Here is a 14,057-nt window from a genome sequence, read left to right on the forward strand (position 1 = left end):
GGGGCTGTGTCTGTAGGCCTGGGGGGTTGACGCCCCCTACATGGTCTCTCTCATTTGATGGGGAAATGGTTCTGTGAAAGCAAAAGGATCGTACCCTCCAGGGAAGCCAGGCTGAAAGAAAGGCTTCTTGGCAGGGATGGTGTTTTTTTCTGCCTCAGTGTCTGGCTTCATTAGGACTAATTCCATCAGGCTGCAGCCGGTCTTTCTTCAATCGGAAAGGACAGAGCTAGGCGGCTGGCAGACCGGGGTTTTTCCACTGGAGAAGGGGTTGTGCTGGCTGGTAGAGACAGATGATCTGCTCTCATTTCCCCTTCAAGCCTGGGGAGAGCAGCAGACCAGGAAGGGCCTCAGAGGCCCCAGGAGGGCTGTCCACTTCATCCCCACTTCCCTTCTGAATTTGGGGAGTTCGAAGCCCTGAGGAAGAGAGGCAGTTACCTAAAGCCCCTCAAGACCTTGGTAGCAGAGCCAGGCTTGGACCCCAGGTCCTCTGGCCCCCAGCTCGCGTTCTTTCCACCCTCTGCAGCTGCTTTTGACCCTCAGGGAGCAGAAAGAATGGAGTAACTGGCCTCCCCTTACTCCCACTTTAGACTCTGTCCGAGCAGGCACGTCAGAGTGGACAGGTGAGGCTATTTTGAGATAGTTAGGGTAGGAACATCTCTTTAATCCGAAATATTTGGGTAATTCAGGCAAAAGCAGAATGCATAATCTCTGCCCTTCTTACCCCCCTGCCCCATTTCTAGAGAAATGTCTTCATCCTGCCTGCGGTTCTCCTGTGTGGAATTAGACTCTTAGATTTTCCTGCTCTTAAAGGAAGTTCTCCTGATATCTTGAAGAGCCTGGCCATAGCCCAGATTCATGGTAGGAGTTTGCTACTTGGGTGTCTGACAGGTGGAAGGTGATGCAGGATCATCTTTGTCACTGAGGTTTTTCAGGCACAAGTAGAGACCTGGCGACCTGGTGAAGGGTGAGCGTGTAGGTGATTTGAGCACAACCCTTCCTTCCTCTTCACTGTCCTTCTTGGTGGGTGCAGGCATGCACATGCACACAGCCTGTTTGTTCTGGGACGGTTTCATAAGGGAATGGCAACCGTGGCCCAGTGCCTTCGTTTACAGGGGAGAAGCCAGGAATGGAACACAGGCCTCTTAACAGCCTGGCCACTGTACTTTCCACAACTTCACAGTGCTTTTTAGAAAGTTATATCTAAAAAAACCAAGTTAGAGAAGGCACAGGGAAGGATGGATAGGCTGGAAGAGTTAGTGAGGGGAGGGGGGGTAAAAAGGGAGTCATTGCTTAGGAGGCACTGAGCTTCTGTGAAGGGTGATGGAAAAATCTGGAAATGGACAGTGCTGACGGTTGCCACAACATGATGTGCATGGTTAATGTCACCGAATTGTACATGTAAAAAACGTTGGAATGGCAACTGTTTTGTTATATATATGTGTGTGTATATGTGTATATATATATATATATATATATATATGTATGTTGTTGTTTGCTGTCTATTCGAACCCCATGTGACAGAGTAGAATTGCCCCATAGAGTTTCCTACAAAAATTTGAATTATGGTGTTGGTGAAGAATATTGAATATACCATGAACTGTCAGAACAAACAAATTTGTTTTAGAAGAAGTACAGCCTGAATGCTCCTTAGAAGCAAGGATGGTGAGACTTTGTCTCACATACTTTGGACATGTTATGAGGAGGGACCAGTCCCTGGAGAAGGATATCATGCTTGGTAAAGTAGAGGGTAAGCGAAAAAGAGGAAGACCCTCAACTAGATGGATTGACAAAGTGGCTGCAATAATGGGCTCAAGCTTAGCCAAGATCATGGGGATGGCACAGGACTGGGGGGGGGGTTCATTCTGTTGTACGTAGATAGGGTCGCTCTGAGTTGGAACCAAACTGATGACACCTAGCAACAAAATCTTTACAAAAGCAGATTGTCAGATCTTTCTCCTGCGGAGCTGCTGGGTGGGTTTGAACCATCAACCTTTGGGTTACCAACTGAGTGCTTAACCATTGCACCATCAGGGCTCATATATATGTGTGTATGTTTGCCACAATAAGGGAAAAAAATGCATTAAAAAAAAAAAGAATGAGAGAATGAGGACTTCTGTATAGAGAAGCGGAGGCTCAGTGGGTGGAGTCTATAATCAGAGCCTATTAGGTCAGGAAGACATGCCGAGCTCAGGACAAGATCTCTGACAGTAGTGCTGCACGGAGCTGGAAATACAGGCTCACAGGCAAAGGAACTTTGGTTCCTAAAACCAAGTGTCTAAGACGGTTGGTTCTATTTCTCCAAGTTCTCCCTCCTTCCTCAATGTTGTCTAATTTTTCTAATTTTTACTAACTGTGTGGTGTAGAGTAAATCATTTAATTTCTCCATTTTAAAAGATGTTAATAATAGTACCGCTCTTACAGGATTGTTTTAATGATCAAATGAAATAACACAAAAAGCGTTTATAACAGGGCTGGGTACATGATCAATACTGAACAACAGTTAGCTTTTAATGCCTTATTTGTTACTATACCAAGAAGCGTTCAGCCCAAAATTACTTGCTTCAGTATGTTGGTAGAGAACACAATGAGTGTTTGAAAGATGACTCCTTAGTTCCAAATCCAGAGGTTTCCCAGTGTCTTAGTTTCTGAGTGCTGCTATAACACAAATACCACAAGTGGGTGGCTTTAAAGAATAGAAATTTATTTTCTCGGTTGTGAAGGCTAAAAGTCCAAATCAGGGTCTCTGCTGTGTCAGTTCCTTCCTTGCCCTGGGCGTTCCTTTGTTGCTTGGTGATCCTCACATGGCATCTGTCTTCCTCCTTGTGTGTGTGTCTCTGTGTCCCTTCTGTTCTTTTATAACTCAGAAGTGATTAGATTTAGAACCCACCCTACTTGGATATGACCTAATTAACAGAAAAAGGAAAGCTTATTTCCAAACAGGATCATATTTATAGGTGTATGGGCCAGGATTTCAATTCTTATTTTGGGGCGACACAATTCAACCCATAATGCCCAGTATAGGTCTTCTAGACAGAGTATACAATCCCAGCATAATTTTGCACAACTACCAACTGAAGGGTTTTAATCAGGGAGAACCCTGGTCCCTGGGTGGTACAAGTGGTTAATGCGTTTGTCTGCTAACCAAAAGGTCGGAGGTTCAAGTCCAACCAGAGGTGCCTTGAAAGAAAGGCCTAGCAATCTATTTCCAAAAAACTAGCCATCAGAAACCGTGTGGAGCACAGTTTTACTCTGACACACGTGGGGTTGCCATGAAGTGGAATTGACTCTTGGAGGTGGGGGAAGAATAAGAGGTGAGAGCAGAAACAGGAGAAAGTGACGTTATAGAATCTTAGGAGGAAAAGAGCTTCAGGGAGTAGGATCGGCAGACCAGTAACCAGTTGCCGTCAAGTCATGGCTACCCCATGTGTGTCAGAGTAGAGCTGTGGTCCACAGAGTTTTCAGTGGCTGATTTTTCAGATTACCAGGCCTTTCTTCTGAGGAACTGCTGAGTGGACTGGAATTGCCAATCTTTTGGTTATCAGCCAAGAATGTCAACTCTTTATGCCACCCAGAGACTCCAGCAGACAGCAGTATCAAAAATGGAGGAGAAATCTCTTCAGATGAAAATGGTAATTAAGAGGTCCCTGATGCATGACATGAATGAGAGGGAAGGAGGGGAAACAGCCAAACATAGACTCTTCTTTCAGTTTCACATCTTCAGGGCTCCTTAAAGCTGTACTTCTTGCCTATCCCTGGATGCTGTGAATTTTTTCTAATTTCTTACGAAAGCTACCTTAAGTGGATCTCTCTTCTTAACGAACACGAGAGCCTTGATGAAGACTCCGCTTGGGCTCAAAGAAATACAGGGATGTTTCCTTGCTTTAAAGCACCAAATAGTAACCTGAGCTCCAGAATGAGATAAGGAGTCCTGCTGGTGCAGCAGTTATGAGCTTGGCTACTAACCAAAAGTTTGGTGGTTTGAACCTACTCAGTGGTTCTACGGGAGAAAAACCTGGTGATCTGGTCCTGTAAAGATTACACACTAGAAAACCCTAGGGGGCAGTTCTACTTTGTCACATGGAGTCAGTATGAGTTGAAATCCGCAGCACCTAACAACAACAAACAGGCCGAGCTGCCTGGAGGAGAAAGAAGATGATAGGTTTGTCCTTCCCTTTCAGGGGGCAGCATGTCATCCCTGGGACACATAGCCAGGGATGGATACCCAGGCTGTTGTGGCTCAGGCACTTTGAAGTGAGATCTTTCCCCATCCATAAACCGGCAATAATGACAGCATCTCCCTAGCAGCCTTAGGAGTTCTAACGGAGATGCTAGTTGCAAAGCCCATGGCTCAGTGTCTGGCATGGGGTGAGTGCTCAAAAGTGGCGAATGAACAGTAGCTAAGTGCTCACTGAATAAATGGTTTAATTACTATTGTCTTTCCGAAAACATCAAGTCCCCACTTGGGCGGTGGCGCTGAGAAGGTGAGCCCCTGACACCTGCTGTGAAAGTGACACCAAGTCCCTGACACCGGGAAATCCTTCACATCAGATAAGACAAACAACAAGCACTCAGGCACTTAAAAAAATAAACCTCCAGACAGCCTGATAGTTCTTCAGTATCAGGAAACCCATAGTGTTCCTCTGAGGAAATGGTCCCCATGCTATCGCCAAACCAGGCTGCCTGAGCTATCGGGGGCACTGGTCAAGGTCACCGTCAATTGTGAAAACAACATTGTTCTGGGTTGTAGGAGAGGCCACGCCAAAGACTAATGGGCCTGTAAGCAGAGCTTGCCAGACAAAGGAGAAAGGGCCAGGCATTTATGTCTTTGGATCCAGAGCCCACAAGTGTGGCCACCATCCTCCTTCACAGCTCCCGTTTCACTCCCACTCTCATCCCATGGATGGCCATGTCCTGTCAATTGATTGTACATCCTGAGTGCCTCACACCTACTCCCTTCCCTGCCCCTGCCCTAGGCCAGCACACCCAGCTTCTCAGCTGAGCTGTTACTGCCCATTCTCGACAGGCATGCCTGCCTCCAGCTTGCCCTGTCCCCCCTCCATAGCCCTCTTAGTTATCTAGTGCTGCTGTCACACAAATGCCACTAGTAGGTGGATTCATTAAAGAACAGGAATTTATTCATTCACAGTTCAGGAGGCTAGAAGTCCGAAATCAGAGCACGAGGCTGTAGGGAAGGCTCTTTCTCCGTAGGCTCTGAGGGGAAGTCCTCGTCTCGTTTAAGCTTCTGTTCCTTGGTTCCTTGGCGATCTTCATGTGGTGTCTGTCTACCCCCAGTTTGTGCTTGCTTGTCTCTGTGCTTAATCTGTTCTTTTTATATCTCAAAAATGTTTAGGTTTAAGACACACCCAACACTGACATGGCCTCGTTAACATATCAAAGAAGATCTTATTCCCAAATGGGATTACATCTATGGGTATAATGGTTAGGATTCCAAAACATATTTGGGGGGAACACAATTCAACCTGTAACACCCCTCTCTCCACTTCCCCTTGCACACACTCACCAGGGACTCCTTCTGCCACACAGGTGTGACCAGGGTAAAACCAAAAAGATCAAGTCAAGGATTAAATTGTGTCCTCCCAAAATGTGTGTCAATTTGGCTAGGCCATGATTACCAGTATTTGTGTGATTGTCCACCATTTTGTCACCTGATGTGATTTTCCTATGTGTTATAAATCCTACCTCTATGATGTTAATGTTTATGATGTTAATGAGGCAGGATTAGAGGCAGTTATGTTAACGAGGCAGGACTCAATCTATAAGATTAGGTTGTGTCTTAAGCCAATCTCTTTTGAGATACAAAAGAGAGAGGCAAGCAGGGAGACATGGGGACCTCATACCACCAAGAAAGTAGTGCCAGGAAAAGAGCATGTCCTTTGGACCCAGATCTCTGTGTTGAGAAGCTCCCTGACTGGGGAAGATTGATGACAAGGACCTTTCCCCAGAGCCAACAGATAGAGAAAGCTTCCACTGGAGCTGACACCCTGTATTTGGATTTACAGCCTACTAGACTGTGAGAGAAAAAATTTCTCTTTGTAAAACCATCCACTTGTGGTATTTCTGTTATAGCAGCCCTAGATAACTAAGATACCTCCTGTGCGTGTAAAAACTGGGCAATAAATAAGGAAGACCGAAGAGAATTTATGCATTTGAATTATGGTGTTGGCAAAGAGTATTGAATATACCGCGGACTGCCAGAAGAACAAACAAATCTGTCTTGGAAGAAGGATAGCCATAATGCTCTTTAGAAGCAGGGATTGTGAGACTTTGTCTCACATACTTTGGAATTTGTTGGGAGAGATCAGTCCCAGGAGAAGGACATCATGCTTGATAAAGTAGAGGTCAGTGAAAAAGAGGAAGACCCTCAACGAGATGGACTGACACAGTGGCTGCAACAATGGCCTCAAGCATAACAACGATTGTGAAGATGGCGCAGGACAGGGCAGTGTTTCCTTCTGTTGCACACAGCATTGGTATGAGTCAGCACCAACTCAACTGCACCTAACAACAACATCATCCCTGAATTCTTCCTCTCATTCATGTCCTGAATCTACGTCACCAGCAGGCTGGGCTGCATTCCCCTAAGCACATATGATCTCATTTCCTAATGGCTGCTGGGGTTAAAGATCCCTGCCTGGACCAGCCGTTGTTTCCAGGGGCCTGGGTAGGGGACCAGGCCAGGGCCAAGCCGTGCATTTGCCGAATGGCTCTTCTCAGATTGCAGCAGCTCCAGGGCACGTTTGGCTCTGGCTTCTGGTCTCTGCCAGAACTCATGACCCCTTCTGACATACACTTCGGGGCCCTGCCAAGTCTCAAGAGTCTCCTTTGCTCAAGTGGGTGCTTCCTCAGCCTCCTTCTCCCCAGGGCTCCTCCCTTGGCCCTTGTCTGCAGTGGCCTCTCCTCCCCAGGTACTCCTGTGGAGTCCCTGGGCTGTAGGTCGCCCCACTGGGGGCAGAGGAAAGGACAGGCGTCTGCTGACAGGGCTGCCCAAACACTCCGCACAGTGTACACTGTCCCTGGCTTGTGTCTTCATGTGCAAAAACTCACTTCCCTTTTTTGTCCTCAGGCAGCTGCAGCCTTCAAACACCCACAGGACCCACTGCCTGACCATGGCTATTGCGGACATTCTGTGGCGGGCTGGGGGCCAAGAGAGAGCCGTGGTCACACTGTAAGTTGCTTGAAGGGCTCTTTTGCTACCACTCAACCTTGGGCTGGAAGAGCCTCATGCAAGCTGGCCATGCGATTTCCTGTGCTTGGGAAGCCATCTTCTGACACGGGCGTCAGGATTGTGTCTGCTCGATCCTCTCAGACCCTGCCCTGTGCCATGTACCACATGAGAGGCCAGTGAGTTGGCCTGAAGCTGTGGGCAGCTCTGGACTGGGAGCAGGGGCCCAATTCCCCACACAGCTCTGCCAACACCCTCTCTGGGCTCTGATGGTCACCTCAGAGTGGATGGTCGTATCTGCCGGGCCTTCCACCCTGGGGTCCTGTGGGCCAAAGTGTCTAAGAAAACCCTGACCCTAGCAGCCCAACTCTCTCTATAGTTCTTTGATTCCGGCGCCTTGGAAAAACAGCCTCCAAGACTGACCTGGCCCTTAAATCACCGATATGTACTGTTCTCCCCATGCCTCAAAGCACTCCCATTTGCTTTCACTGGGACACCCAGTCTATGGAGGGGAAGGCACAGAGAGGCGAGCAATGGGTGAGGGATCTCAGGCTCTGGATTCCACTGCCCAACCCAATGCCCTCTTTGTGGGGCACTGTCCCAGGGTAGTTTGCTGGCTCTTTGGCCTGACCCTTCAGAGTGGATCAATCAGTTTGTCCCAGCCATGTGGCTAAGCTTTAGTAAAGGAGGTCACTTTTGGGATCAAAGACCACAGCCTGGTAAGCGTAGTGGTCAGTATAACATAGTGGTTAAGAGAAGGGACTCTAGAGTCAGACTCCCAATGCTGTTACTTAGTGGCTGTGTGGCTGCAAAATTTACTTAACTTCTCTGTGCCTCATCAGTTTACTCATCTGGAAAAGGGGATAATAATAAATATAACTCTATGTTGTTGTCAGAATGAAATGAGTCATTACAAATAAATGATATCTAATAAATGATTTTCAGTTTACATCATTTATCAGTATAAATAAATGATGATGAACATGAAGTGCCTGGCACGTACTAAGTGCCATGCGAGTATTTGATACTAACGGCATTATCAGTATTGACTAATTAAGTACTTGTCTTTGGTGCTGATGTTGCAGTTAATTTATTAACCCAAGCCCTTAGGACTGGAGCAGCAGGCCTGAGAGTACATGGGGTGGGAATTCAATTTCTCCCTATTTTACAGATGAGGAAACAGTAGTTCAGAGAGGGGCAGTGGTTGGTTCAAGGCCACACAGCAGGCCAATGGCACAGGGGCCCCAAGTCCTGCCCTACGTCTAGTGCAGGTTAAACAGATGCCACATGGTGTGGGTGGGAGCTCAGAGAGGTCAGAGGCTGGGATTCCTCATGTCCCTGAAAACCATGGTCAAGCCAGCATGGAAACGTGGTTGTCAGTTCTGGGTTAGAGCCAACCTTCCTACTTCCAGGGCACGGGGGCTGGTGAATATTCCAAGTACTTCCTCTGCTGTAGTTTTTCCATTCCTTTTTTTTTCCACTGCTAGTAGAGTTCTCTGGACCCAGCTTAGTGGCTGAGTTCAAAGAGGGGAAAAACAAGAAGCCCTGGGCTACATTCTTTTCTCAGGAGCCACCTTCTGGTTTGTCCTCATTTAACGTAACAGCACATGTGGTTTTGCCCTGGCTGAAGAGTTCTCTGGACCCAGCTTAGTGGCTGAGTTCAAAGAGGGGAAAAACGAGAAGCCCTGGGCTACGTTCTTTTCTCAGGAGCCACCTTCTGGTTTGTCCTCATTTAACGTAACAGCACATGTGGTTTTGCCCTGGCTGAAGGGCACGTCTCCGCTCTAGGTGCAGGTCTCATACTTCTCCCTTTCCTTTTTAGGGCTTCGGGAACACAGCAGTTCAGTCCAACGGGGAAATACAAAGCAGATGGAGTCTTAGAAACAGTACGGCTTTCTGGAAAATTATCACGCAACCTTTGGCTTTGTTTGGGGACGGTCTCCTTTCATTTATAAGTAAATCCTTCATCAGCTGGGATGGACCAGCCCTCCCTCGCTGCAGGACAGGCCCTCAGAATCCTCCGCCTGGGGTTGGGTGGGGACAGAGGGGCGGGTGGCTTTGGGGACAGGTTCATGCTACAATTGGCTATATTGCCCAAAGGCTGACCAACTCCTTGTTATGGGGAGGTTCTGCAGATCGAGAAGTTCCACAGGCAGTTTGTACCTAATGCCTTTTGTCCGAACCCCAGGCTTCTCTGTGTCCCTCTTTGTATTTCTTTAGCTCCTCTCTGGGATTATTATGAGGGAACCATGGGGTGTGTAATGGAGAAGGAGAGACAGTTTAAAGGTGGGAAGAACTTGGTAGAACAGCTCTCCAGCCACGAAGTCAGACCTAACCCTTGGGCAGATTTGCCAAAGGCCAACGTTTATATGACAAAGTAAGAAGAAAAAAAAAAAAGAAAGAGAAGTTTGAAGAATACCAAAAAAAAAAAAGTGCATTTTTTTTTTTTTTCCACAAATTAACCTCCTCTTTGCTGAGAGCTTTTGTTTTAACTAGTTTGTTTTGTTTGACCTAGGTTTGGGCACGTGTGTCTGTAGGACCCTAATTAAGCCTCACTTGGTTGAATGTTTTCTCTAAAAGTGTTTTCTTCCTGGTTTGTCTGGAAAAGCAAAGGTGACCCCTAACTCCTGCTTCCTATGGCATTGAACTCAGGGTGCTGCCTGTTGAGTTTTGACCCTGGCCTGGCCATTGTGGTTTGGATGCCCTTTTCAGATACCAGTGACTGGCCCACAGGGCATGGCTCTCTCCTATTGGGGTCATGCAGGATGCTGGGTCCTCTGCCCTAATCCCACGATGTCTTGAATCCTGGGGACTTGAAGTGTAGGCCTGCGCAGCGCTGCTGCGGGGCAGACTCAATCCCAGCAACCCCAGCTGTGCTGGGCAAGGCTTTCAGTTGCACACAGATGTGGGTGTGCCTCCCTGCCCTGAGGGTGCTATTCTCTAACTGCCAGTGACTCCCGAGTAGGGATTGTTGGTTAGTGAAACCAGAGCCCCAAGGGCTGACCCAGGATGGGCCAGGTCTGGGGGTCTAAGGCTGTTCACCCTGTGTGTTTGTTTCTCCTCAGCTCATGCTCTACAGCCTGACCTGCTACGAGGAGCTTGTGACATTTCTTCAGCAAAGCATTCATCAGGTAATGGTGGTTTGTTTTTACAGGTTGGGCATCTTTAAACCTTTTGATTTCTTTCTGGAAGAGACCCTGGTGAACTGGAGGCTGCCCCTTGCCCCCACTGGGAAGGAGCTGGTGCTGGCTCCTGAGCACATGGCTGAAGGCACTGGGTGATTCTGGCAGGAGAAGGGTGGACTTCTGAGTAGGAGGCCAACCTCTGCCATTGCTTCCATGAGGCGAGATCCTAGACACAGGATGCCAACCAACAGGGCTGCATGAAGCAGAGCTGGGGTGGACTGGGTGGGTTGGGATGAGGGGGAAACAGGTATTAGACGAGAGCTATAAGGGCTTTCTGTCTGTCCACGTGGCAGCGGGCACCTCTGGCAGCAATGGGCTCTATCCCAGGATGGGGCCAGGCACTAGCTAGAGAAGGGAAGAGAAATGAACTCTTGGGCACTGCTGGAGGTCTGAGTCGTGTTGAAGCAGCTCCTGCTCAGTGCAGGACCTTGCTTGGTGCCCCCGGGGAGGCAGGGCTGGGCCCAGAAGGCCTAGGGAGCGCCCAGTCGGCTAGAGGAGATCCTGGCTATGACGGGGGACAGAACATAGTCAGGACCTGAGTGCAGCTCAGTCAAACGGCTGTGGGAATTCAGAAAAGGGCTGTAGCATCGCTGACTTTGTGGATGCGAGAGGTGTACCTTCCCGGGGTAAAGGACATAGTATGGAGCTAGCTAGCCTGGGTTTGGATCTAGGTGACATCTCTTACTGCCTCTGTGACCTACATACTTAACCTTTCTGTGCCTCAGTTTCTTCTGTAAAATGTGCATAATAACAGTGCCTACCTCACAGCATGTGCAAAGGGCCTAGGACAATTGTGCCTTGCTTGGTGGGCTCGATAAGTGCTAGCTCTGGGTGTTGATATTATCATCATCATTGTTATGATTAATGAAGGGCAACCTTGAAAGCTGGGCTAGTTATGGACATGCAGAAATGAGAGGGAGAGCATTACTGGGTGAGCCCAGGTCAAGAGACCAGATGACCCCTGTGATCCTGTCCAGCTATAAAGTCTCATAATTCTGACATTCACTGTGTCAAGATGGAAGGAAAGAAAGAGGGTTAAGCCATTCTCTCCCGGTGTATAAGCACACTCTCTCTTTCTCCTCTTTGCCTTTCCCTCAGCATTCTGGGGTGTGGAATCCACTCTTTTAGGCTGCAGGGTGCATGAGGAAAGTTGGTGGTAAGCTTGGAGGACAGGAGGACTTGTTGGATAGGGGACCAGGCCTAAAGTCCCTGCTATCAGAGTATACTTCCCAAGCACAGTTTCCCAAAGGTTCAATGTCTCCTTTCCAGCTGAGGGTTTGGGAACAGACACAAGGAAGTGTCCTGCCATGACAGCACCAGCTAGTCTTTGGGCAGGGTGTTGGGCCTTAGGAAATAGGGCCTGGCCTGAGAACAAGGGGAGGCAGGTAGGAGGTCACTGAAGGCTGATCTACCTGAAGGCCTCTCACCCCAGGGCTATCACTGAGGCTGAGGACTCAGCCCAAGGAGAGGCTGGGTGCCCTGGCACAAACATACAGGTTGGGATGACTTCCTTTTAGCACTGGCTATTCCATCCAGACTTTCAGGGGTGGGCAAGGGCTGTGGTGTGGGGGGAGGGATCCTGGCCAAAGCATCAAGTGGCCTCAGCTGGGCTGTCATTTGGTCCCTGCCCCTGCTCTCTGTGGCTCTTCACCTGAATAGCTGGTGGGCTGTCCCCTGCTGTCACTGTGTGCTCCCCACCTGGCCCAGAGTGGCAGGGGTCCCGGAACAGGGGCTCAGGGACCTCTCTGGCCTATTCCTCCATCACATGTGGCCTTCTGAAGATGGAACAGTGGTCAGATAACTTTCAGCTCTTACTGTCATCTTAGTTTCCTGGTGCTGCTATAACAGAAATACCACAAGTAGATGGCTTTAAAGAACAGAAATTATTTTTTCATAGTCCAGGAGGCTAGAAGTTCACATCGGGGACTCAGCTGTGTTGACTCTTTTCTTGTCAATAGCCTGTTTGTCTTAGCTATCTAGTGCTGCTGTAACAGAATTACCACAGGTGGATGGCTTTAACAGAAACTTATTTTCTCACAGTTTAGGAGGCCAGAAGTCTGAATTCAGGGTGTTAGCTCTAGGGGAGGGCTTTCTTCTCTATTGGCTCTGGAGGAAGGTTCTTGTTTCTTCTGAGCTTCTCTTCCTGGGTGATCTTCATGTGGGTTGGCATCTCTCTTCCCCCATCTCTGCTTTGCTCCCTTGTTTAATCTCTTTTAATCTCAAAAGAGGTTAACTCAAGATACACCCTACACTAATCCTGTCTCATTAACATAGCACAGGCAATCCGTTCCCAAATGGGATTATAACCACAGGCATAGAGGTTAGGACTTACAACACGTATTTTGGGGGAGCATAATTCAATCCATAACAGTGGTCACTGGTGGTTCCTTGGCTTGTAGAGGATCCTCACGTGGCACGCGTCGTTCCTATCTGCTTTTCTCTGTTCCCAATCTTTTCTCTTTATAATTGAAAGTTATAAAGGCTTAGGACACACCCTACACTGGTATGGCCTCATTAACATAACACTAGCTTGCATTATGGAAAGTAATTACATCACATCCACAGGTATAGGGGTTAGGATTCCAACACATATTTTGGGGGGACACAATTCACTCCATAACATTGTCTAACTGTGGGCCTTAAAGAAGAACTTTAAACACATGGGAAAGACTGTTTCTGAAATTAAGTTCTAGGCAATCTAAATAAGCAGCAAGGAAAACTACCGTTAAATGCGTCAATCCACTGAGACCCAAGGAAAGCCTGTCAGCATCCATGTGCAGGATTCGACCAGGAAGGCAGGACCCAGGAAACCTGTGTTCACACCATCAGGGGGAGGCAGGGTGTGGAGTGAGGCCAGGACAGGGGAGTGCCTTGTGAGGCTTCTGGGCAGTAAAGGAGGGGCTTGGTGGTGATGGCTCAAATGACCCAGAGTTCTCAGCTGCTGGCGTGCCCGCTGCTGGCGTGCCCACTGCTGGCCCCAGGTGGCCTCTCAGCACCAAGGCCTTCTGTAAGAGGGGGCCTCCTTCCTCTGCTCAGCCTGTACCCCAGGGTTGTGCTGAACCCCAAGCAAGATAGTGACTGTGAAGGGGTTCTGAATGCGGGAACTCAGTAGGAATAACAACCTTCCAGGGTGAGGGAGCCATCTTCTTTCTGTAATGCCTCTGGGCTCCAAGGAGCTCCCCCTTCTGGGTCCCGCTGTGGTCCCTAGGTGCAGACGGTCGATATTTGGCCCTCTTCGCCCTGGAAGGCGATGTTTTTCCCCTTGCAATTTAGTTTGTATTTTTGCTGGAAGTGGTGGCGCTGCCTCAGCACTACCCTAACCAAATTCATTTTTCACAGCCTGGGCCTACAAAGAGTTCCTCATGCCCAGCCTGGGAATGAACACTGGATGGTCTCTGCCCAAAATAAACAGCCTCCTTGCTGTGGCTTCATTACCACTTACCCCTCGGGAGAGGTATCTGGCAGGCCCCATGCAAGCTGGGGTGGGGGGCTCTCCTCTGCCTCAGATTGGAGCTACTTGGTGGGCTCAGACCTTTCCAGGGCCACAGACCCAGGCGGGAAGAACGGCCCGTCCTTCCCCAGTGGCACCAGACCCTTTCCCGGACCTTACCTGTGGTTTCTGGCCCAGTTGCCTGCCTGGGCCTGCTTTTCAGTGCAGGCGAGTTGGCCTGGGGCCTCCTGTGTCCTGG

General features: G+C 48.8%; 1 protein-coding gene across 3 annotated transcripts in view; it reads left to right on the forward strand.

Annotated features, from left to right (window-relative positions):
* Positions 1-14,057, forward strand: part of MINDY4 (MINDY lysine 48 deubiquitinase 4) — a 158,431-nt gene that overhangs the window by 86,792 nt on the left and 57,582 nt on the right. For all 3 annotated transcript variants that reach the window (XR_010322748.1, XR_010322747.1, XM_064290116.1), the window contains exons 10-12: positions 7,085-7,186; positions 9,006-9,069; positions 10,249-10,314. Coding sequence is in view for 1 of the 3 variants with exons in the window: in XM_064290116.1 (XP_064146186.1) it covers positions 7,085-7,186; positions 9,006-9,069; positions 10,249-10,314 (232 nt within the window). In the remaining 2 variants the exon portion in view is untranslated. The remainder of the gene's footprint in view (positions 1-7,084; positions 7,187-9,005; positions 9,070-10,248; positions 10,315-14,057) is intronic.

The sequence above is a fragment of the Loxodonta africana genome, chromosome 8 (genome assembly GCF_030014295.1).
Source record: "Loxodonta africana isolate mLoxAfr1 chromosome 8, mLoxAfr1.hap2, whole genome shotgun sequence".
NCBI classification, from domain to species: Eukaryota; Metazoa; Chordata; class Mammalia; order Proboscidea; family Elephantidae; genus Loxodonta; species Loxodonta africana.